Source organism: Odocoileus virginianus, chromosome 31, assembly GCF_023699985.2.
Source record: "Odocoileus virginianus isolate 20LAN1187 ecotype Illinois chromosome 31, Ovbor_1.2, whole genome shotgun sequence".
NCBI classification, from domain to species: domain Eukaryota; kingdom Metazoa; phylum Chordata; class Mammalia; order Artiodactyla; family Cervidae; genus Odocoileus; species Odocoileus virginianus.
In genome coordinates this window covers 21,056,951-21,081,981 of record NC_069704.1, presented here as the reverse complement: position 1 = coordinate 21,081,981, position 25,031 = coordinate 21,056,951, and the positions used below count along the sequence as shown (strand labels likewise).

General features: G+C 38.3%; 1 protein-coding gene across 2 annotated transcripts in view; it reads left to right on the top strand.

The window, feature by feature from the left end:
• TMEFF1 (transmembrane protein with EGF like and two follistatin like domains 1) overlaps positions 1-25,031 on the top strand; it is a 93,026-nt gene that overhangs the window by 38,550 nt on the left and 29,445 nt on the right. For both annotated transcript variants that reach the window (XM_070459370.1, XM_070459369.1), the window contains exons 4-6: positions 1,618-1,644; positions 3,819-3,915; positions 21,392-21,540. In XM_070459370.1, the coding sequence (XP_070315471.1) occupies positions 1,618-1,644; positions 3,819-3,915; positions 21,392-21,540 (273 nt within the window). The remainder of the gene's footprint in view (positions 1-1,617; positions 1,645-3,818; positions 3,916-21,391; positions 21,541-25,031) is intronic.

Sequence of the window (25,031 nt, the reverse complement as noted above, 5' to 3'; positions counted from 1 at the left end):
TCCATACATGACTACTTGGAAAAGCCATAGCCTTGACTAGACAGACCTTTGTTGACAAAGGAACGTCTCTGCTTTTTAATATGCTGTCTAGGTTGGTCATAACTTTCCTTCCAAGGAGTAAGCGTCTTTTAATTTCATGGCTGCAATCACCATCTGCATTGATCTTGGAGCCCCTCAAAATAAAGTCAGCCACTGTTTCCCCATCTATTTGCCATGAAGTGATGGGACCAGATACCATGATCTTAGTTTTCTGAATGTTGAGCTTTAAGCCAACTTTTTCACTCTCCTCTTTCACTTTCATCAGGAGGCTTTTTAGTTCTTCACTTTCTGCCATATGGGTGGTGTCATTTGCTATCTGAGATTATTGATATTTCTCCCGGAAATCTTGATTCCAGCTTGTGCTTCATCCAGCCCAGTGTTTCTCATGATGTACTCTGCTTATAAGTTAAATAAGCAGGGTAACAATATACAGCCTTGACGTACTCCTTTTCCAGTCTGTTGTTCCATGTCCAGTTCTAACTCTTGCTTCTTGACCTGCATACAGATTTCTCAAGAGGCAGGTCAGGTGGTCTGGTATTCCCATCTCTTTCAGAATTTTCCACAGTTTACTGTGATCCACACAGTCAAAGACTTTGGCATAGTCAATAAAGCAGAAATAGTGAAGTGGGTGATATCTAAAATGTGTATTTTTTCCAGTCCCTCTTGTTTCTACCATGATTGGGACTTTGATTATTGTCTTTGTGAGATTGAGGGTGAGGGAGGATGGGAGTGATATTGTGAAGGATGTCCCCTATTCTCAAGAGCTATCTGACAGACTGGAATGCATTTTCTGGTAAATTCTCCCTAGAAAGTGCTGGATAAGTTCATCACTTGACATCTCGGCTCCAGGATGATGATGCTACAGTCTTGCCCTCTTTTCAACATGCTATGTGCCATATGTTGGTTCTTTCAGGATTATAAAATACATATTTTAAATTAATTACATTTTACACTGGTTTCTTGCTGGTAACTTTGAGGGAGGTTCTTTAATTTGATTAGTAACAAGTTTTTCACTGACACCTTGGTGAGATTTCCTTTTGGTAAGGTTTCCTGGAGGAAGTTAATTTCATCAGTATTAAGAAAACCTCAACCTTGAGGTTCTTTCCTTCTAAACCTTAGGTTTATTCATATCTTTTGGCCTTTATCCACAAATTTAATTAAGATTTTTGGAGCAAGACCCAAAGCTTTTCCTTCCTTTTTATTAAAAGCAGTTTATTTATTATTCCTTTAAAGCTTTAGCAAAATTAAAGATTTCTAATACCTTTTAAGTGAGTTCATTGTAATTATTTTTATTTAGCCATTTACTTTATAATATTTATTGATTTTCACTCTGTACAAAGCCCCTGGGTATTTTCTGAATGGGCTACAAAGATTATGAGGTATAGATTATGTATCCAAGGAATTTATATTTGGAGAAAGGTACACAATAAGTATATAAGAATAAATTGTTGGATTTCGAAAAAAATGAGAAAAGGGACTGAGAATGGATATCACAGTTTGATTTTTGATAAGAAATTTTACTATTTGGTAAGATGAGATTCTGGGAAAAGTGTTCATACTCATTATTTTTCTTCTTAGATAATGGCTCTGGATCTGGAGAAGGAGGTAAGTTTCAAATACGCTTTAAAAGGCCTTTTCTTCTTTTGCATTTTAAAAATGGCTTTACTGAGGTAAAATTCACATACCATACAATTTGCCCATTGAAAGTGTATAATTCAGTGGCTTTTAGTGTATTCACAGAGTTGTACATTAGTCACCACAGCCAACTTTAGAACATTTTCATTACCCCAGAAAGAAACCCTGTACCCCTCAGCCATCATCCCAACCCCTCAGTTCCCCTTTTTTTCCCCTGCATTTATTTTTCACTTTAGATTTGTTGTCAGGCAAAGGGGAAACGATTGAAGTTACACCAAAGGGCCCTCTCCATAGGATCATCCCCAGGTGATTTTAGCTCGGATCAGAGTATTTGTGACTCTTTTCTGTCCTTTGCTTACACATGTTTGCTCATAAGGAATTTTCAAGGCACAAAATTAAAAAAACTAATATTTGGTAGTAGCATGTAACAGAGTTTACTCTGAATTATTAGCATTGGTTTAGAACAGATACTCTACTTGATCTCAGCACAAACCTGAGAAATGATGAATTATTAGAATTGAGAATGACTAAACTATTTCATAGTCTAATGAGACTAATTCTTAATGAGTATCCACTGAATGCAAAATAATGTTTCAGGTGCTCTGTGGATGCACTCAAAGAAAAAAAAATCTCTGGTAAAATTCACATGTATGCAAATGAAAATCACAGTTATGATCCTTCCAGCACAATCTGAAACTTTACTCCATCTCCCTATGTTTCATAGAACCCTAAAATTGTAGAGTTGGAAGGGACTTTAAAGGTCACCTAAGAGAGTAGAACTGTCCTGAGGAAGATGTTCAGGGATGATAGTTTTAGCTTTAAAAAAAAAAAAAAAGATTAGAAGCTGTCTAACAATAGAATTTAAGTGGACATGTTCAGGCAGAAACTTCGTGATCATGTGTGAAGGATGAGATCGTTAATTCTAGATCTTAGAACTGGAAAGGACTTTAAAGGCCCATCTGGTCTGTCCCTTGTGGTCAGATATTCAGTTAGGAAACTCATTGTTACTATATGAAAGAAATGGAAGTTGGTCTGCATATTTGCTTTTATGGTACAAGTATTGGATGTCTTGCCCTGAGAATGTTGGTTGTTGGTAATCTTTTTTTTTTTTTTTTTTAGGGAGTATGAGTTAGGCTTAGTGGTTTGCTCAGATTAATACACAAATTCTAGTGAGCTCATAGTGGCCGTGTGAATTTTAGATCTCATGGTATTTCTGAGGCTTAGAAATACTTAAGATTATGCTCCCTGGAATTGTTTGGGAGTATGCATGAGAGTTTGGGTAAAGTGTAGGTAGATATCCAAAATGGCAAGTGTAGAAATAGTACCAAACAGGCACTTAGGTCTGTGTGCTTTCCTTCTAACACCTTCTCTGTTCCAAACCAGACTGGGACATTCTCTGAGTAAACCATTATCCCTAAATTGGCTTCAGAACTCATCTCCCTGCCCAGTTTGAGATTACCATGATCAGATCCACTGTAGCTGAGACCCACAGATACGAGGTTCCCTAACTGAAATATGAGCTGATTTGGGGGCTGGTGGTATGCACTGATCTTGTGCTGGATCATAGGAGACCCATACACATCAGCGTTCTTGGTATTATTGGCAGGGGTAGGTGGCAAAGTAGAAAAGGGTAAGTACTTTGTAAATAGACTCCTTTCCTTTTTAAAATTTGGAGACAGTTTTTAAGGCAGGTGTGAAACTGATGTGAGGACAAGGTAGTGGTTAGACTCTGCTGTGTTGAATAACTTATTTGTTGAATCACTTACTGCTAATAGGATTGCACAGGCTGTTTCAGTAGGGTAATCACTGGACTGAATTTATTGCTCATGTTTATTTCCCCTCTCTTATTTCATGTTATGGTAATTCTTTTTAAGAATTAATGAGACCTGGCTTATTGTTCCATGGTACTTAGGCTAAGGGATTATTTTTCTGGCCCCAATACTTGTTTTTTTCCAGAGTATATGTTATACTCTGTATTGACAGCATTTTTGGACTCAAGCATCAGTAGCTTTTTGGAACTGATTGTTTTCAAGAGCCTTGCATACATTTTCCCCAGAAATAGGATAATGGCTGCTGAAAATATGAAGCAGGTCTGGAAAGGATCCCAGCTTTTGGTTGAAAATTTAATTTTTCTTTTTAAACAGAAGAGGAAGGATCAGGGGCAGAAGTTCACAGAAAACACTCCAAGTGTGGACCCTGCAAATATAAAGCTGAGTGTGATGAAGATGCAGAAAATGTTGGGTGAGTTGATTGAGGGAAAGGGATAAACTTATTTGGAGGTTAATTGTCAGCATTATTATGTTATAGAAAGCTATCTTTTAACCTGCTTTGGTGTATATTGTGTGTGCCTTCTTTATTTTTTGTTTAATGTTAATCTATTGACTTTTAGGTTGATATGATACTATAGCTGTTTAAGTCAGTTTAAGTGTTTTAGAATGGAAATCCATTTGTAACTTTTTGTTTTCATTTTACCACTCCCTTTCTTCACTGATAGTTTTATACTGTTATAAAACTGATATACCAAGTGCTATATACTTTTATACCAAGTGCTAATTTTATTCATCAGAATTACTCTTATTTGAATTACCTTACTTTTATATTTTCAACTAGAATCATGATAAAGTTTTTCTTGCATTTTTATACACAAGCTTTTTTTTAGTATAAATTTATTTATTTTAATTGGAGGCTAATTACTTTACAATATTGAAGTGGTTTTGCCATACACTGATGTGAATCCGCCCCGGGTGTACATGTGTTCTCTATCCTGAACCCCCCTCCCACCTCCCTCCCCATCCCATCCCTCTGGGTCATCCCAGTGCACCAGCCCCGAGCACCCTCTCTCATGCATCAAACCTAGACTGGCGATCTGTTTCACATATGATAATATACATGTTTCAATGCCATTCTCCCAAACCATCCCACCCTCGCCTTCTCCCACAGAGTCCAAAAGACTGTTCTGTACATCTGTGTCTGTTTTGCTGTCTCGCATACAGGGTTATCGTTACCATCTTTTTAAATTCCATATATATGCGTTAGTGTACTGTATTGGTGTTTTTCTTTCTGGCTTACTTCACTCTGTATAATAGGCTCCAGTTTCATCCACCTCATTAGAACTGGTTCAAATGTATTCTTTTTAATGGCTGAGTAATACTCCATTGTGTATATGTACCACAGCTTTCTTATCCATTCGTCTGCTAATAGACATCTAGGTTGCTTCCGTGTCTTGGCTATTATAAACAGTGCAGCGATGAACTTTGGGGTACATGTGTCTCTTTCAATTCTGGTTCCTCAGTGTGTATGCCCAGCATACACAGACTTTTAATGTATTTCAATGTATTAAGAAAAAATTTTAAAGATAGTAAGTAAATACAATAAGTAAAAATTATTTCTGGAAAACTCAGCTGGACAGACTGACATTTTGTTTTGTTTTCTCACTCATGTTCTGCTTTCACCAAGGTCGGTTTTGTGGCTGAACTGTATTGCCCATCCAATTTCCCGTGCACTCCCCCTGAAAAGGGTGCAGAGTAGTAACAATACAGTCCTCATCAACACGGTCATGTTTGTTCCTTTCAGCAGGTTCCCGTTTGTTTATCCCCAGGCTCAACCTTCCTTCATTTCCCTGTGGTGCTTGCTTTTTGCACAGTTGGTCCTAAAAACGTTAATGCCGTCTTTAGGGCCTTATGTCGCACAAATGGACCCTCTTCACTTCCTCAGTTTCCCCTTAGTGTGTATTTGGAAACACTTACGTTATAGAGATTTGCACTTTCTTTCTTACTCATATGTATTTTCACTGTGCATTTCTATGTTTTATTCAGTCCTTAAATGCATATTTGAGCCTTTTACTGATCAATGGTAATATGGTTTAATTAGCATTTATGCCTGGAGTGACTTTTACAAATCAGGGTCCCTGTGTTTGATACAGAATTTTGATACAGAATCAGCTATTTGTCTGGCACTTGGTAAAATTAAATGTCTGATAATTTACTTGATATGTATTTCAAAGTAGGTGAGAACTGGCAAAAGACAAGTTCAATAAAAAGTTGAACAGCTCAGCAAACCCTGTGTTTGCTCTGTTTGTGCATACGAGTCGCGTGTTGACATGTCCATCTGTTTCAATCAGAGTGGATTGATTTGTGAGAAGATGTTTCCCAAAGTAGATTTTGGCCTGTAGAACATGAGAGAAATGATAGCAATGTGGACTTGCAGAGAGGACAGGTAATAGATGCAGTGTTCTTTTTCTCTCTTTTTGTACTAATGGTATGATGAAACACCTGTGTGTATATATGCGTGCACGTGTGCGTATTTTTGTAGGTCTTTAGTGCTTTTCTGTGTTTTTCCCCAGTACTGTTCTGAAATCGTGTTCGGAGTCAGATAGCTGTCAGTGATTGATCGGCTTGGTCTGTTGATCTTTTGTTACTCCGTTGACAGCACCTCTCTTCAGTCCTCTTTTACACATTTCTTTGCTATCATTTTTCATCCCTTAATTGAAAGAGAGGGATGCTCTTTGAATTTTGCTTGGAAGTGGAACGGATTCTGTGACATCTCAGAGGTAGCCTTAAGTATGACATCGGTATAAAATGCACATTATTCTGTGTACACCTTCTCTTGATATGATGTGTAGTCTCTCCTCAGTCAGCATGTCTGTTGTATAGAAACACACTAAATTCGTTTTGTGTGTGTCTACTTGAGAACTTGTAACTGCTATCCTTGCAGGTACATGATCTAAGCAAAAGAAAGGGAATATAGACAAGGGAAGGGCTTACCAGCAAAAGGAGCAGGCAGGCTGGGGGGCCCCCTCGGGAGCCCGTGGGTAGATTGGGACAGGCAGCCAAGACCAGGCCAGGAAATTGATGCAATAATAGAAGAACATTAAGGAAGTAATTTGTGCCTTTACCTAGAAAGCAAGTGCGTATATACATAGTAATAACAGATATTGAGTAAAACAAAATCCTATAATACTTAACTTTTGCTAAAAATAATGTTCTCTAATATTTCCTACGGTGATTATGACTTACAGTTTAAAAAATATTGCTCTATAATATAACTATAATAGATATTTTATTTCATGTTACATTTTTAGTTATGGGTATTCATTTAAAAAATATTTTGGGGGCTTCCTTGGTGACTCAGTGGTAAGGAGTCTGCCTGCCAATGCAGAAGACGTGGGTTCGATCCCCTACATGCTTGGGAGAAACTAAGCCCGTTCACCCCAACTATTGAGCCTGTACTCTTGAGCCTGGGAGCCAAAACCCCTGAAGCCCCCGAGCCCGTGCTCTGAAGCTAGAGAAGCCTGCGCCCCACAGCTGGAGAGCTGCCCCTGCTCTCCGCAATTGGAGAAAAGCCCACGCAGCAGTGAAGACCCAGCACAGCCAAAAATAAAAAATAAATTAAATTATCTTTAAAATAAATAGAACAAGTATTTTTTGTCTTCTGTCATTTTGAAATGTCTTTCCTGTCAGATGAAATGCTGTATATCAATATAATCTATCTGGTTTCCAGAGGGGCAGCTAATCTTTTTTTTTTACCCCTTTTGTACTTGGCTAATTTATTCTTATTTTTAAAATTTCTTTTTTTATTGAAGTATGGTTGATTTACAGTGTTGTGTTAGTTTCAGGTGTATAGCAAAGTGAGTCAGTTATACATATATATATATTCCTTTTCAGATGCTAAAACCTTTCTCTTGCTTTAAAAGCTCTTTTTTCCTTTGCTAGTAGGGAAAGAAACTTGACCATTTGTAGGAGGGGATAAATGATACCATGTAAGTTTATTCTCTGTTAGGAGAGGTGCTAGCATTTTATTTGGCCATTTAAATGGAAATTGATTTAAATAGATTGTCTTCTTAAACAGACTATACAGAACATATTCTAACATATTCTTAAAGTCATATATTGTAGTGTGTTACAGGTTTCAAACATTGTTACCTAAATTATTTTGTTCAGCTCTTTATGGCAGTATGTCTGGTTGGTAAGGTGAGGATTTATTACTCTGATTCTACAGGTGGAGGTGAGCTCAGAAGAGGCTGAGTAGCTTGTGATTAAGAACAGACCCAGAACCCAGGTCTCATGACAGGGGATTTGTCTGTCATGTTTTGTATGCTTGTGTGTAACACCATGGTGTTTTCAGAGGCCCCTGATGTTCTTAATGCTGGTTGTCCCACCCCTACTTAAAGGTCCGTTCTGCCTTGTGTTTGGGGCTCTACATCTGTTGATAAAAACGATTTTTCTTCTCCCACGTCAGATTGTTCCCTTGCCTCTGGGTGCTGTCAGTATGCCTAGTCAGTGATTCTGACTGTAGATGACTCCAACTTATTAATTGCTTCTCTGCTTCCCCAAAATAGGAAACCATGTGCTTACAGGAACTGTATCTAATGTAGGAATAAATTCTAAATGTAAAATCAGAGTAAATAGGTTCTTAGTGAAGTGCATGAACTTCATACATTGTATGACTGTTTTCTCTCTTATCTGCTCAGTGGCTATTTTAATTATAATTATAATTGAAATTAGTTTTGCTTGTGAGAGGCTTTTTTCTTCTTTCTTCCTGAAGCACAGTGTGACTCTGATGGCATTGGGGGCTTTTGCGTGGGCTTGTGATGTCTGTCTTCACTGATGCCTGCCCTTTGAATTTATACCTAGAGCTAGATAGTTGAGGTTCCAAGAAATTTGATGCCCACATGGAGAGGTTTCAGTATTCCATTGTGACTTTTGAAATATAGTGGCTAGATTTTCTTAGTCTTAAAACTTGGGAACAGTACCTGCTTTATAGAAAATTATATTTCTCCATATTCTTAGCAACTGCACTCCCTCTTCATCTAAATAGTATCTCTTAAAAAAAAAAAAAACCAACCCAATATCTCTCATCTGTCCAAGGCTGAGCTTATTGCTCTAAGATAGTTCTCCACTGTTTGTACAGTGGGACCAAATAATCATAGAACTCCTTCAGCCAGGTAGACCTTTTATATACCTGACTTAAATCCCTGCCATGAACGATTTGAGGAGTTTGTAGAATCATCTGGCATAACATCAATACAGGCAAGTTATAAGAACCCTGCAGTTATTCCTTTGAACTTTGTCTGCCATGTGCTTTATGGAAATTGTCCCTGCTCTTCTGCCTGTTTGATGTCAGTCACTTTGGAGATGGTATTTCCCTTTTCCCCTAAGGGACATAAGCTCTCAGAGTTGCTCAGAGAAAGAATCATGTAGGTGTGCAGTGTGACAGACAATTTGAGAAGCAGGAATTGGTAATTCACCTGATAGACATCTTTGTCGTTATGCCACCATTTTCTGTTTGGAGAGTTGTTGGCCACTGTCACAAGCTGATGAGTGTCTACCTCAGAATGTGCAATGACATCTTTCCCCTCATTTAAACAGAAAGAATAATGCTCTGTATCTCTGTTCTCCATCATGTCCTTTCTGGAAACTGCATATAGTTGGTTTTTTTTTTTTTTAAAAAAAAAAAAAAAAAACAACCAAAGTATTTTCCTACTGCTATCTTCTCCTCACCTCTGATTTCCTTCTAATCAGGGATGACAGTAATTTTTGTCATTTAACATGGCCTAACTATGGATATTTAGAATGGTAGACTTTTAAAGCAATTTAGGTTTAATAAATTTCTACCATGGCCCCTTAGACTATAATGGAAAAATAATTGTATGTTGTCTGTTTTCCTCTGATAATGGGAAATAAACACTATTAAACATTATTCTGTACTGAGTATAACCCAGATGTTAGCAATGACAGGCTCCTTTATCCAGAAATATCTTCCTGTATTTCTGTACAGCTGCCAGTAATGGTTTCTTTTGAGGGGTTAGATTTTAAAATGTAGAACACAGTATTCTCCGTGGCCTCCTGCAGTTTTCTGAACGCTCTGTTGCTCTTTGATAATTTGCCTCTGTTGTTCTCTCTGCCTAGAGTCCCACCCCTGTATGTCTGTTTGTTTAATGCCTACTCTTCCTTTCAGCTTGGATATAAGCACGACTTCAGCACCTCTTCCTAGCAGCATGCTTCGCTCTTTATGCAATCCCTATGAGATAGATGACTAACGCTTGTGTTCAGACAACCTCCACATAGACCTTACATTGTTGGGGCTGCTGACAGATTGTGGGTTCCCTGAGGACAGGGACTTTGTCTTGCTGGTTTCTACAATGGATGAACTTGCCATGAGGTTGGGTATCTTAAGTTCCCTCTGTAGGTCTTGTTGGACTCCTGGCAGTTCACACAGGGCTTTCTTATTCACTTGGAGCTGCACAAGGGGTCATAGTAATGGTTTAACGTGTGTGAGAAGGACTAGTAATACTGTGAGGAACTTGGAGCAGGTGAATTTGTTGCAGGCTTTGCTAGGTGTTTGTGAAATCTACATAACTTCACGTGATTTAGTTTAAAATGCCAGTGATCATAAAACTTAACCATATCTCGAAGGAATGACACTTTATATGTACAGTAAGTAGGAAGAAAGAGACAGGATAGATATTTTTCAATAATTTCTTTCAGATGTACATAGTATTTGATGATTTCAAAGGGCTTTTTTTTTTAAAGCTTATTTGATTCTGTCACCAGCGTTTGAGGTATTATCCCTATTATTAAAGACTGAGTTGTGATTTGCCAAAATCCTCAAACTAAATCAGAGAAGTCATTGAATGCATTCATTTATATTTATGTATGTATGTCTGCATTCATGCCTTTAAAATTCAGTGTTAGAAATTCAAAAGCTTTAAAAGGCTTTACAGGTAAAGGTCTGTTTCCCACCCCAGTCCTCAGCTACCCAGTTATCTTCACTAGAGGCAGTCACTGTGATCTGTTTCTTAATCTCCCAGAGGTATTTTTCCTATGTACAAACAAGTATGCATACATATTCTTTCTTTCCTTTTTATAAAGTAAAGGCAGCCCACTACATATACTGATCTTCAGTTTAGTTCAGCCGTTTAGTCTTGTCCGATCCTTTGCAACCCCGTGGACCGCAACACGCCAGGCCTCCCTGTCTATCACCAACTTCCGAAGTTTACTCAGACTCATGTCCATTGAGTCGGTGATGCCATCCTACTGTCTCATCCTCTGTCATCCCCTTCTCCTCTTGCCTTCAATCTTTCCCAGCATCAGGGTATTTTCAAATGAATCAGTCAGTTCTTCACATCAGGTGGCCAAAGTATTGGAGTTTCAACTTTAGCATCTGTCCTTCCAATGAATATTCAGGACTGATTTCCTTTGGGATGGACTGATTGGATCTCCTTGCAGTCCAAGGGACTCTTAAGAGTCTTCTCTAACACCACAGTTCAAAAACATCAGTTCTTTGGTGCTCATCTTTCTTTATAGTCTTAACTCTCACATCCATACATGACTACTAGAAAAACCAAAGGTTTGACTAGATGGACCATAGTTGACAAAGTAATGTCTCTGCTTTTTAATTTGCTGTCTAGGTTGGTCATAACTTTTCTTCCAAGGAGCAAGTGTCTTTTAATTTCATGGCTGCAGTCACCATCTGGAGTGATTTTGGAGCCCCCCAAAATAAAGTCTGCCACTGTTTCCACTGTTTCTCCATCTATTTGCCATGAAGTGATGGGACCGGATGCCATGATCTTAGTTTTCTGAATGTTGAGCTTTAAGTCAACTTTTTCACTTTCCTCTTTCACTTTCATCAAGAGGTTCTTTAGTTCCTCTTCACTTTCTGCCATAAGGGTGGTGTCGTCTGCATATCTGAGGTTATTGATATTTCTCCCAGCAGTCTTGATTCCAGCTTGTGCATCTTCCAGCCCAGCATTTCTCATGATGTACTCTGCATAGAAGTTAAATAAGCCGGGTGACAATACACAGCCTTGACATACTCCTTTTCCTATTTGGAACCAGTCTTTTGTTCCATGTCCAGTTCTAACTGTTGCTTCCTGACATGCGTACGGATTTCTCAAGAGGCAGATCAGGTGGTCTGGTATTCCCATCTCTTGAAGAATTTTCCATAGTTTGTTGTGGCCCACACAGTCACAGGCTTTGGCATAGACAATAAAGCAGAAGTAGATGATTTTCTGGGACTCTCTTGCTTTCTCAGTGATCCAGCAGATGTTGGCAATTTAATCTCTGGTTCCTCTGCCTTTTCTAAAGCCACCAGCTTGAACTTCTGGAAGTTCACAGTTCACGTACTGTTGAAGCCTGACTTGGAGAATTTTGTGCGTTACTTTACTAGCGTGTGAGATGAGTGCAGTTGTGCAGTAGTTTGAACATTCTTTGGCATTGCCTTTGGGATTAGAATGAAAACTGATCTTTTTCAGTCCTGCAGCCACTGCTGAGTTTTCCAAATTTGTTGGCATATTGAGTGCAGCACTTTCACAGCGTCATCTTTTAGGATTTGAAATAGCTCAACTGGAATTCCATCACCTCCAGTAGCTTTGTTCGTAGTGATGCTTCCTAAGGCCCACTTTGGCTCTAGGTGAGTGATCACACCATTGTGATTATCTGGGTCATGAAAATCCTTTTTGTATAGTTCTTCTGTGCATTCTTGCCACCTCTTGTTAATATCTTCTGCTTCTGCTAGGTCCATACCATTTCTGTCCTTTATTGAGCCCATCTTTGCATGAAATGTTCCCTTCGTACCTCTGATTTTCTTGAAGACATCTCTAGTCTTTCCCATTCTATTGTTTTCCTTTGAGGAAGGCTTTCTTATCTCTCCTTGCTATTTTTGGAACTCTGCATTCAAACGGGTATATCTTTCCTTTTCTCCTTTGTTTTTCACTTCTCTTCTTTTCACAGCTATTTGTAAGGCCTCCTCAGACAGCCATTTTGCTTTTCTGCATTTCTTTTTCTTGGGGATGGTCTTGTTCCCTGTCTCCTGTACCGTGTCACAAACCTCCATCCATAGTTCATCAGGCACTCAGTCTATCAGATCTAATCCCTTAAATCTATTTCTCAGTTCTACTGTATAATCGTAAGGGATTTGATTTAGGTCATACCTGAATGGTCTAGTGGTTTTCCCTACTTTCTTCAATATATGTCTGAATTTGGCAATAAGGAATTCATGATCTGAGCCCTAGTCGGCTCCTCCTGGTCTTGTTTTGCTGACTGTATAGAGCTTCTCTGTCTTTGGCTGCAAAGAATATAATCTATCTGATTTCATTGTTGACCATCTGGTGATGTCCGTGTGCAGAGTCTTTTCTTGTATTGTTGGAAGAGGGTGTTTGGTATGATCAGTGCGTTCTCTTGGCAAAACTCTATTAGCCTTTTGCCCTGCTTCATTCTGTACTCCAAGGCCAGTTTTGCCTGTTACTCCAGATGTTTCTTGACTTCGTACTTTTGCATTCCAGTCCCCTATAATGAAACATACTGCTCTACTCTTTATTTAAGACTTTTTTTTTTGGTGAAAAGTACATTTTGCATACAGATGTGTTTAAAATAGAAACTTGCAGTTTAGAGAATACTTCACGTAAGTACCTAAAACCTAGGGTACAAGATAGAGTATTGCCAAATTCATAATACCGGGCATCGACCTAGCTGGCACTATTAGATGAAGGCTTACAGAAAAAGACATGTTGAACAGTCTCTGTCAGAGTCTGGCTTTTGGCTTCCTGGTTGATAAGATTCCCTTCTGGGGCAGTCGGTGGGCAAGACCCTGAGTAAGTTATCAGGAATGTCATAGGAGTTGTAGTTGAGATGTCTGGTAGGATTCTAGTGTCACCAAGTACGGATGATTGGCAGACGTGTCATCTGAGAGCAGACTGCTCTGTATTTTGTACTTCCAGTCTCACTGTAGCTGACGTACAGTTCTCAGGACTATGTCAGTTAAATGAGCGCGATCCTTTGGTTCAGGCCATTGCAGGAACTTCATCACGGCAAGTACAGATAAGAATCTGAGCCACGCTTACTGGGCATTCTGTCCTCTGGCTGAAAAGAGGGCAGTAGGCATCCTGGTAATGGCAGCCAGCAGTATGACTGTCCACAGAGGGAATCTGTTTCAGTGCGAACTGGTTGCCCTCTTCATAGAGCTGTCATCTTGCAGTCTCCCTCCAGTGCTGTGTCTTTTCCCACCACAGTCAGTTCTCCAGTTTTCCTGCCCTAGCTGAGTGTCCTACAGTTCAGTTCTCTTATTCTTTGCTTGGAGTCAGCACAGACCCCACAGGTCTGAGACCTGCAAATTGCCCTCCTGCTTTAGGACACCAGCTGCAGATGAGGTAGGTTCCTTGTACTTCTGCCCAGGATACTACTAATCTGGAGGTTCCTAAGACCTCCTTTAAGGTTCCATAGCTTGCTAAAATGACTTAGAATTAAGGAAGGAGTGGAGTATCTCATTAGCACACAAAAGACTATTGTCTCTCAAAGTTAGAAGGGTTTTAGGAGCTCTGCCAGAAACAGACTAAATAATGTTTTTTGTTTACTCATCATCCTAGAAATTCCTTTACCTCTCTCCTCCATAGCATATTGTTTTTTGTTTTCTTTTTTTTTTTTTTAACCTCCCATTTTAGTATATCTTCCAGTAGCTTCTTGAGAAAGGGTACAAGGTGAGACCTTATTTTTTATTTCTGATAATTTGTTTTATTCACTTTTGGTTGCACTGGGTCTTTGTTGCTCTGCGCAGACTTTCTCTAGCTGTGGTGATGAGCGTGGTCTACTCCGCTTGCAGTGCATGGGCTTCTCTCTGCAGTAGCTTCTCTTGTGGAGCACGGGCTCCAGCAGCTGCACAGGCAGTCTCAATAGTTTATCGTGTACTGGCTTAGTTGCTCCGCGGCATGCAGAATCTTCCCAGACCAGGAATCAGCCTCTGTCCCCTCCATTGGCAGGCGGATTCTTACCCACTGTACCACCAGCGAAATCTGAGACCTTAGGTTTAAGGTGTATTTATCCTACACCTAATACTTGACTTATAACTTGGGTGAGTGCATACTTCTAAGAGTGAGAGAATGTTCCCTCAGAATTGTGAAAGCATTGCTGTATTGTCTTCTGGCTTCCAGTTGAAGTCTGAAGCCACTCTGATTTCTGGTCCTTTGTATACTGTTTGTTTTCTCTCTCGAAGCCTGTAGAGCCTCCTTTTGGTCCTCGGTATAATGAAATTCCACAGTTCCCAGAAACTTGCTGACTCCCGATTTGAGAAGTTTTCTTCAGTTACTTCCTTGATGACTGCCTTTCCTCTCTTTTCTAATTTTGGTAGCTCTGCCATTTAGATGTTGGGCATTCTGGACTAGTCCTTTAATTTTCTTGTCTCTCTTAGTTTCTATTAAAATTTTTTTTTTTGCTGTTCTGTCTGAGAGAGTTCTTGAACTTTTATTTTCCAGTCCTTTTTTGAGTTTATCATTTCTCGTATACTTTTTATGGTGCTCCTTTAAAAGAAAATTTATAGCTTTCTGTTTTTGTTTTATGACTGTAATACCTTTTTGTGCCTGTTTATTATTGGGATTCTGTCTGCTGTAAGGATGAGATTTTCTTTTAGTCATTTTTATTCAGCGAGTTTTAATCTTATTTTTTGCAGTTATATGGCCTTATAAAATGAATTAGAGAATTTCTTTCTGGTTTCTGGATGGTTTTGTGTAAGAATAGAATTATCTGGAATGAACGTGTTCATGAATTCTTTTTTAAAAAATCACCTGGATCTGATACTGTCTTGGATGGATATTTTTAAAACTGATTTTGTTTCTTCAATGAATGTAGTACCATTCAGCTTCTGTTTCTTGTTTCATCAAATTTTGATAGTTAATTTTTTGTTATTCATTTCACTTAAGTTTTCAAATTTGCTGACATAAAGTTGTTCACAATAAAATTTTATTATCTTTTAAATCACAATCTGTAGTCTTTTTCAGTTTATTTTTTTTTTTCTTTTTCTCATCCTGCCTTGTTGATTTGAAAGTTAATTGTTGATTCTTTCTTTTTTCTTCTTTTTGTCTTTGTTTTTTTGGTCACACCACATAGCTTGTGGGGTCAGAAATTAAACTCAGGCCCTCGGCAGTGAAGGCATGGAATTCTAACCTCTGGACCACCAAGAAATTCCCTGAAGGTCTTTTCAGAGGACCACCTTTTAGTTTTATTGATCTTCTCTGTTGTAATTTTGTTTTCTATTTCTGCTGAGATGTATCTATAAATCTAATATTAATATCCATGTCCTCCATATGTTCCCCCCCCCTTTTTTTGTTTTCACTGGGTTTATTCATTGCTCTTTTTCTAATTTCTTAAATGGATGTTTAGTAATTTAGCTTTCTACTGTTCCTTCAAGATCTGAGACAAAACTTGACAATGGTGAGGATTTAAACTAAGTGGTTGTTTGAGGGAAAAAATGTTTCAGGAAGAGGGGAAGCCCTGAGGCAGGAGTGTCCCTGGTGAGTTTTAGAGAAAAGCAGGACCAATTTAGTGAAAAGGTTTTTCATGATATAAATGTGGAAAATAACTACTTACCTCCTTTCATCTGTCACTTTGCCTGCTGAGATGTCTGTTTTATGTGACAGCTGTGATGAGTGGAGAGAACACCCTCTCAGTCACTCATTAGGTTTGTGATCTTAGGCTTTTCAACTTCTTTCATATTCAACTTCCCTGTTCATAATTTGCTGTCCCGATTAAAGAGGTAAATATGACTATTCCCACACAGTAGGTGCAGAATGAATGGTTGTTAAGTGTCTTGAATTTGGCATGTTTGCTGAAGCAATTTCTTTCCATGTTAGTGCACTCCTGGGCTTGGGCATCCCGCCCTCTGCCGCCGTCACCAGCCTGCAGACCCCAGGGACCACTCTAATCAATAGTGTTAGTGGCCTCTAGGGGCTAATGCTGTTCTCCCCTGCTCACTGTGTCACTGAGCGGACATTCCTTAAGATGGGCATTTCATTTTCACGTGCTGTTGAAAACAGTAGCGGTGGTTGTACTCACAGCTCTTGGTCTTACATGCAGTGTTAGCATCCACTGTGGAGTGGACCTTGCCCGCATGTGAGCAGGCCAGTTCTTGACGGGCTCCCGGGTGGCTGTGTGGTGAAGAACCCGCTTGCAGCGCAGAGCTGTGAGTGTGAGCCCTGGGTTGGGAAGATCCCCTGGAGAAGGAAGTGGCAGCCCACTCCAGTGTTCTTGCCTGGGAAATCCCATGGACAGAGGATCCTGAACGGGCTGTGGTCCACGGGGCTGCGAAGGGTCAGACACAGCTTAGTGACTGGGCTCAGCTGAGGCCCTTTCTCCTCACTCGATTGGTATGGTACCCTGCCTTTGTGGCTGAGCCTTTTCTCTATTATTCTTTGTTTTGTTGGCCACTATTTCTGTTTAATTGCCATCCCAATTTTGCCTACTTTTATCCCTTAAACCTGGAGTTGGCAGTGTTTTTCTGTAAGGGACTAGATGGTAAATATTTTATATTTTGAGGGCCACATACTGTCTCTGTCACATATTATTTGTACCCCATCCCTTTAAAAATTGTGAGAGCCATTTTTGACTTGTTAGTAAATATTCAAAGTTTTTTTTTTTAACTTTTAAATTATGAAACAGAGCATATATTGAAAAGCTTATGAAAACATATACATTTAGTTTAACATAAAAAAATGAAATAAATTGTGATTCCTACATTCCAAGCCAGGAGATCCAGGGTACTTTAGAACTGCTTCCCATGATCCTCCCCCATTGCATGTTTCTTTGTTCTGCCTGCTCAGTTGCATTTTGTGAAAATGATTCCTTTTTTTCCCTTTATAGTTCTATCACATGATAACCCTCCTAACAGTAAATTGGATTGGCCAAAAAGTTTCTGTAAGATGTTATAGAAAAACGCGAATGAACTTTTTGGTCAACCCAGTATTATTTGGCTTTTGTTTGATTTTGAATTTTGCATAAGTGGAATCATACTATGTGTACCTTCTTTTGCTCAGAATTATGTTTCTGAGGTTTGTTTGTGTTGATGCTCATAGCTGCTTCATTGAATTCAGTTGCTTGACTGTTCCACATCCCTTTATCGTCCATTTTAATGTTAATGGACATTTGGATTGTTTCCAGTCTTCTGTCCTCATGAGTAATGCTCTGTGACCATTCTTATGCATGTCTTCTGGTGCACACGTGTAAGAGACTTTCAAGAGCCTCACTCAGTAGTGGGATTATTGGACACGTGCAAGTCTAGCTTTCCTGGTAATGCTTGTTTTCCAAAGTGGTTGTACCAGTAAGTTCTCCCTCCAGCAGAAGGTAAGAATTCCCTTTGCTTCTCATCCTTGTCAACATTTTGTATTGGTCTCTTAATTTTTGCTGTTTAGTGAATGTGATGGTGTGTCGTGGTTTTCATTTACATTTTCTTGGTTATTGAACAGTTTGAACACTTTTTTACATATATTCTTATATGCTTCCAAGTCCTATGTCTTTTTTCAAGTTAATTTTTATATATATTTTGCATATAAGTTTAACATGTATATTCAGTTTATCACAGTCTGAAGTTCATCAGTATTTCTGTTCTTCTTAAAACACTGTAATCTCAGTCCCTTCCAATTTGTATGCTATCATTAATATTTTAATTTACTGTTTTTTTTTAAAAAATTAGCAGCACAGAGCTTTGATGTCATTGTTTTTATATTGTCAGTATTTTGTTAATATTGCTTTTGTATTTATACTTTTGTTCTTCATTTCTGTTTTCATATCAGGTCTTTCTTGTAGGATCATTTTTCTACTGCCTTTATAATTGCTTTACTGACAGTCAACAGGTGACAAACTCTCTAAATTTTTATTTCTTCCAGATTACTTTTATTTTACATTTAATCATGAAAGATAGTTCTTTTTATATAAACTCTTATTTTATCTCAGCACATTGCAGGTATTATTTCACTGTCTTTTGGTTATAAGTAAACACTTTGGCTTCAGTACTGCTTTTGAAGACACCTGTCTCTCTTCTTGATTCTTTGAAGGTAATCTTTTCTTTTTGGCTGCTTTTTAAAATATTGTTTTGTTGCTTTGTTACAGAAATTCCACAGTGATATTTCACTATCTAGATTATATTTTAATAATCCTGTTTAGAATTTATTAGGCTTCTTGGATATTTAGATTAGTATATTTCTTTAGTTTTAGAAAGTGTGAGAAACTGAGAATATTATCCCTGCCTTATTCTTTTAACTCATCTGAAACTAATCAGATTTTTATTAGATCTTGTGACTGTCTTCCATGTCTCTTAATCTTTTTTTTTTTTTTAATATGTTCTGTCTTTTCAATTCTGCTGTGGTCTGGGCATTTTCTCCTGACCTGTCTTCCAGTTCATGGATTCACCTTTAGTTTATCTAATCTCCTTTTAAATCTGCCCAGTGAGTTTTTTATTTCTAATAATACATTCTTTATTTGTTAGAAGCTTTTTTTGGTTCATTTCCACATCAGCTTGCTCTGCCCATGGTGTTTTATTTTCTTGTCTGTTGTGGGTGTGGGAGTGAGTGAACATGTGTGTGATCTGTTTGTTTTTCTCAGAACTGTATCTTGGAAAATGTTAGAGGTCTAAGATAATATAGTTGGGTTTCTCCAGAGAGGATTGCTTTTACTTTTGTTAGTTGCTTAGGGCCCTTTCCAGTCATTGACTCTTAAAATAAATTCTGGGCTTGATTTTTTTCAGAACATCCAAGTAATATTTTAAGTTGTAATTACTCATGTGAGGACTGGCTTGTAGTTCTCAGGGAGATGTTTTTTTACCCTCTCTTCAGTACTGTGGCTCAGGGGAAGATTTTTTTCCCGCTTTAAACAGTCCCCTTGGAATGTGGCAACTCATTTCTCCTCTGCCCTCATGCCTTTTTTCCAGGGTCTTCAGACTCTCCACCTTAGGTAGGTCAGTATTCTTTGTCTTCTGTTCTCAGAGGCCTGCAAAGTCAAAAAGTTAATAGTTGAATTTACCTAGTTTGGCACATACCTTCAAGGTGAAAATCAGCTGTGGCAAACTTAATTGATCTTTTTCTATTCTTGTCTTCATTTAACTTTTGTCTTGAATATTCCTTGTTTCTTGACATCTTACAGGTGCATTTGAGAATGCTTTAAAATATTCGTCATTTTCATTAGAAGGATTAGTACAGGTTCCGAGTCCACCATATTGGTGGAAAACAGAGTCCCTCTATGGTTTTCAGTTTTATATTCCCAGTTAGATTTTACTGTCCTTGAGAGGAGTGACCATGCCTTGTACTTTTTTGGCCTTCTGTAGAAGGCAGTGAGTGTTCAGTGGACACTCAGTTATACAGGTGGATGTGTAACTCAGAAACACTTTTGAAGGACTTCTATTTTACATGTTTTGTATCTATTTTTTTAATCTTCCCCATTATTTGGTAAGGTTAGGTATATATATATATTTTTTTTTTTTCAATTTATTTTTATTAGTTGGAGGCTAATTACTTTACAGTAGTGTAGTGGTTTTTGCCATACATTGACATGAATCAGCCATGGATTTACATGTATTCCCCATCCCGATCCCCCCTCCCACCTCCCTCTCCACCCGATCCCTCTGGATCTTCCCAGTGCACCAGGCCCGAGCACTTGTCTCATGTATCCAACCTGGGCTGGTTATCTGTTTCATCCTTGATAATATTCATGTTTCGATGCTGTTCTCTTGAAACATCCCACCCTTGCCTTCTCCCACAGAGTCCAAAAGTCTGTTCTGTACATCTGTGTCTCTTTTTCTGTTTTGCATATAGGGTTATCATTACCATCTTTCTAAATTCCATATATATGTGTTAGTATGCTGTAATGTTCTTTATCTTTCTGGCTTACTTCACTCTGTATAATCGGCTCCAGTTTCATCCATCTCATTAGAACTGATTCAAATGAATTCTTTTTAATGGCTGAGTAATATTCCATGGTGTATATGCACCACAGCTTCCTCATCCATTCGTCTGCTGATGGGCATCTAGGTTGCTTCCATGTCCTGGCTATTATAAACAGTGCTGCGATGAACATTGGGGTGCACGTGTCTCTTTCAGATCTGGTCTCCTCGGTGTGTATGCCCAGAAGTGGGATTGCTGGGTCATATGGTTAGGTATATTATTACTACTTCCGTTTTATGGATCAGTAAACTGAGACTTAGTGGGAGGATATGGACACAGATCTGGTTATTCGGTGGTCTAAAATTTAGATTCATGACTTTTGACTCATAGTTCTCTGTCCTTTCTGCTATATCATGTTGCTTTTTAACTAATATTGTTGACATTTGACATTTCTTGATTATTATCTCTAGATATGAAAATTCTAAAGAAGCGACTGCATTAGTAATAATGGATGAAATTATCTCTGGATTGAGGGCAGGAGGAGAAGGGGATGACAGAGGATGAGACAGTTGGATGGCATCACCGACTCAATGGACATGGGTTTAGGTGGACTCCGGGAGTTGGTGATGGACAGGGAGGCCTGGCGTGCTGCGGTTTGTGGGTCGCAAAGAGTCAGACACGACTGAGTGAACTGATCTCTTGATTCTCACCTGAAAGAAATTGTTGGCTGGACATTCACTTTGCTTATTAAACTTTTATCAGTGACTTAAAACAATGTATTGACTTCTGTTACAGAAAGCAAAAAAAAGAGAACTGCTTACAAACTACTATATAAGATAAACAAGCTGCAAGGATATGTTGTACAGCACAGAGAATACAGCCAATATTATATAATAGCTTGGAATGAAGCGTAATGAAAGTATTGAATCACTGCATCGTACACCTGAAACTAATATAGTCTTGTAAATCAACTATACCTCAATAAAAATGTTAAAAAGCTAAAAAAATTGCTCAGTTTTGCTGTTGCAGCATTGTGAAATACTTTTGTTGTAAAATATAAATAATTTTTGTTTCTTCCAACAGGTGTGTGTGTAATATAGATTGCAGTGGATACAGTTTTAATCCTGTGTGTGCTTCTGATGGGAGTTCCTATAATAATCCCTGTTTTGTTCGAGAAGCATCTTGTATAAAACAAGAACAAATTGATATAAGGCATCTTGGTCATTGCACAGGTATAATTCATTCTAGAGACCTGTCTTTAATATCACATGTCTGCAATCTTACTTGTATATTTTGGTAGTGTTCTGAATTTGTAAAATGAAAAATCTCTGATGCTTTAGTTTTTATTACTATATATTTTAGAACTTCTTTATTCTGTTACTAACTTAGCTTTTTAAAAATTTGTTTTCACTGTATCAAGACACAAAACAATGCTTCTTCATTGTTTATTTAGTTACTAAGCTGATCCTAAGATGAACTTTTAGCTATATTTATAGTTCTTAAAAATTGTCTCAAATTTGAAATGATTATAGTTGTTTAGAAACGAGTTTATTTTAGTTATAGTAAAACTATAGATATTACCATGTTTTCATCTTTTTTTCTAGAGCATAATAGTTTATTTTGTTTTCATGTTTTCTCTGTAGTTTTTGCCCCTACATATTTTATACTGTTAGAGATTTTGGCGTGAAGTTATAGAATATAAGGAAAAAGTATTATTTTCGGTTTGAAATTCTTTTCCCCTTCTTGCTTTTTGCCATAGTTTAGGAGCCAGGATATCAACTAAGAATGAGATTTTGTCTTCTGTTCCTACTAGAAATACCTGGTCACTAGAGGCAGAGGTTTTCAATCTTTTGTCCTAGTAAGACACATATAGACTAGCATAATGTGTGATTTCCCAGCGGCAAACAAGGGCCAGGCACTTCCTGATGGCCTAGGATTATGCATCTTTGCTGCTACTATGTCTAACTGCCCTCTGTTCTGACCACTCCCCCTCCCCTTTTTTGCGTTTATTAAAGGGCTATGTTTTCATGAGCTTAGGGAAAACATAGCTAAGGGGGAAAAGTTAAAAGCCAGAGTTTGCTGCCTTAAACTGATAAGCTATTTGTGAAATACTGAACTACTGATTGCAATGTCTGTGGCCTAAGCTACTGAAGAATGCCCAAGAAACTATTCAGAGGATATCTAAGTGAGGGTCAGGTGTGTGCATGGCAGAGGAAACTGTTTACTGACAGAGACCCCTTATAGGTGGAAGAAGTAGCATGGTTTGCTTTTCTTTCTTGGGGTGGCATTTCTAGCGTAGGTTAAAGAGTATTCCTGAGAAAGAATATCTTTTCTGAGGAACTGGTTATATGGTTGAATGGTACTACCTGGAATTTCAAATTCAGGAGAGTTGGTTAAGCTTGAGGCTTTTGTTAATTGAAATTCATGCTTTTAGAGTCCTGTGGAGTTGTTTATCTTGGTCCCCATTTACACCTGACTGTACTTTTCCCCACTGTGCACTGGGAAACTGAAGCTTGTGCTTCTGAGCAGGTGTTTATTTTTTTTTAATTTTTTAATTTTTTTGAATTTTATTTTATTTTATTTTTTTCCATTTATTTTTATTAGTTGGAGGCTAATTACTTTACATCATTGCAGTGGTTTTTGTCATACATTGAAATGAATTAGCCATGGATTTACCTGTATTCCCCATCCCGGTCCCCCCTCCCACCTCCCTCTCCACCCGATCCCTCTGGGTCTTCCCAGTGCACCAGGCCCAAGCACTTGTGTCATGCACCCAACCTGGGCTGGTGATCTGTTTCACCCTAGATAATATACATGTTTCGATGCTGTTCTCTTGAAACATCCCACCCTCGCCTCCTCCCAGAGTCCACAAGTCTGTTCTATACATCTGAGTCTCTTTTTCTGTTTTGCATATAGGGTTATCGTTACCATCTTTCTAAATTCCATATATATGTGTTAGTATACTGTAATGGTCTTTATCTTTCTGGCTTACTTCGCTCTGTATAATCGGCTCCAGTTTCATCCATCTCATTAGAACTGATTCAAATGAATTCTTTTTAATGGCTGAGTAATATTCCATGGTGTATATGCACCACAGCTTCCTCATCCATTCGTCTGCTGATGGGCATCTAGGTTGCTTCCATGTCCTGGCTATTATAAACAGTGCTGCGATGAACATTGGGGTGCACGTGTCTCTTTCAGATCTGGTTTCCTTGGTGTGTATGCCCAGAAGTGGGATTGCTGGGTCATATGGCAGTTCTATTTCCAGCTTTTTAAGAAATCTCCACACTGTTTTCCATAGCGGCTGTACTAGTTTGCATTCCCACCAACAGTGTAAGAGGGTTCCCTTTTCTCCACACCCTCTCCAGCATTTATTGCTTGTAGACTTTTGGATAGCAGCCATCCTGACTGGTGTATAATGGTACCTCATTGTGGTTTTGATTTGCATTTCTCTGATAATGAGTGATGTTGAGCATCTTTTCATGTGTTTTTTTGCCATCTGTATGTCTTCCTTGGAGAAATGTCTGTTTAGTTCTTTGGCCCATTTTTTGATTGGGTCATTTATTTTTCTGGAGTTGAGCTGGAGGAGTTGCTTGTATATTTTTGAGATTAATCCTTTGTCTGTTGTTTCGTTTGCTATTATTTTCTCCCAATCTGAGGGCTGTCTTTTCACCTTGCTTATAGTTTCCTTTGTTGTGCAAAAGCTTTTAAGTTTCATTAGGTCCCATTTGTTTATTTTTGCTTTTGTTTCTAAAATTCTGGGATGTGGGTCATAGAGGATCCTGCTGTGATTTATGTTGGAGAGTGTTTTGCCTATGTTCTCCTCTAGGAGTTTTATAGTTTCTGGTCTTACATTTAGATCTTTAATCCATTTTGAGTTTATTTTTGTGTATGGTGTTAGAAAGTGTTCTAGTTTTATTCTGTTACAGGTGGTTGACCAGTTTTCCCAGCACCACTTGTTAAAGAGGTTGTCTTTTTTCCATTGTATATCCTTGCCTCCTTTGTCGAAGATAAGGTGACCATAGGTTCGTGGATTTATCTCTGGGCTTTCTATTCTGTTCCATTGATCTATATTTCTGTCTTTGTGCCAGTACCATACTGTCTTGATGACTATGGCTTTGTAGTATAGTCTGAAGTCAGGCAGGTTGATTCCTCCAGTTCCATTCTTCTTTCTCAAGATTACTTTGGCTATTCGAGGTTTTTTGTATTTCCATACAAATTGTGAAATTATTTGTTCTAGTTCTGTGAAAAATACCGTTGGTAGTTTGATAGGGATTGCATTGAATCTATAGATTACTTTGGGTAGTATAGCCATTTTGACAATATTGATTCTTCCAATCCATGAACACGGTGTATTTCTCCATCTGTTTCTGTCCTCTTTGATTTCTTTCATCAGTGATTTATAGTTTTCTATGTATAGGTCTTTTGTTTCTTTAGGTAGATATACTCCTAAGTATTTTATTCTTTTTGTTGCAATGGTGAATGGTATTGTTTCCTTAATTTCTCTTTCTGTTTTCTCATTGTTAGTGTATAGGAATGCAAGAGATTTCTGTGTGTTAATTTTATATCCTGCAACTTTACTGTATTCGTTGATTAGCTCTAGTAATTTTCTGGTAGAGTCTTCAGGGTTTTCTATGTAGAGGATCATGTCATCTGAGCAGGTGTTTATGTTCATGTAGTCCTCCTGTCCTGATAGAATTTACCAGTAAGGTGTCATTTTTAT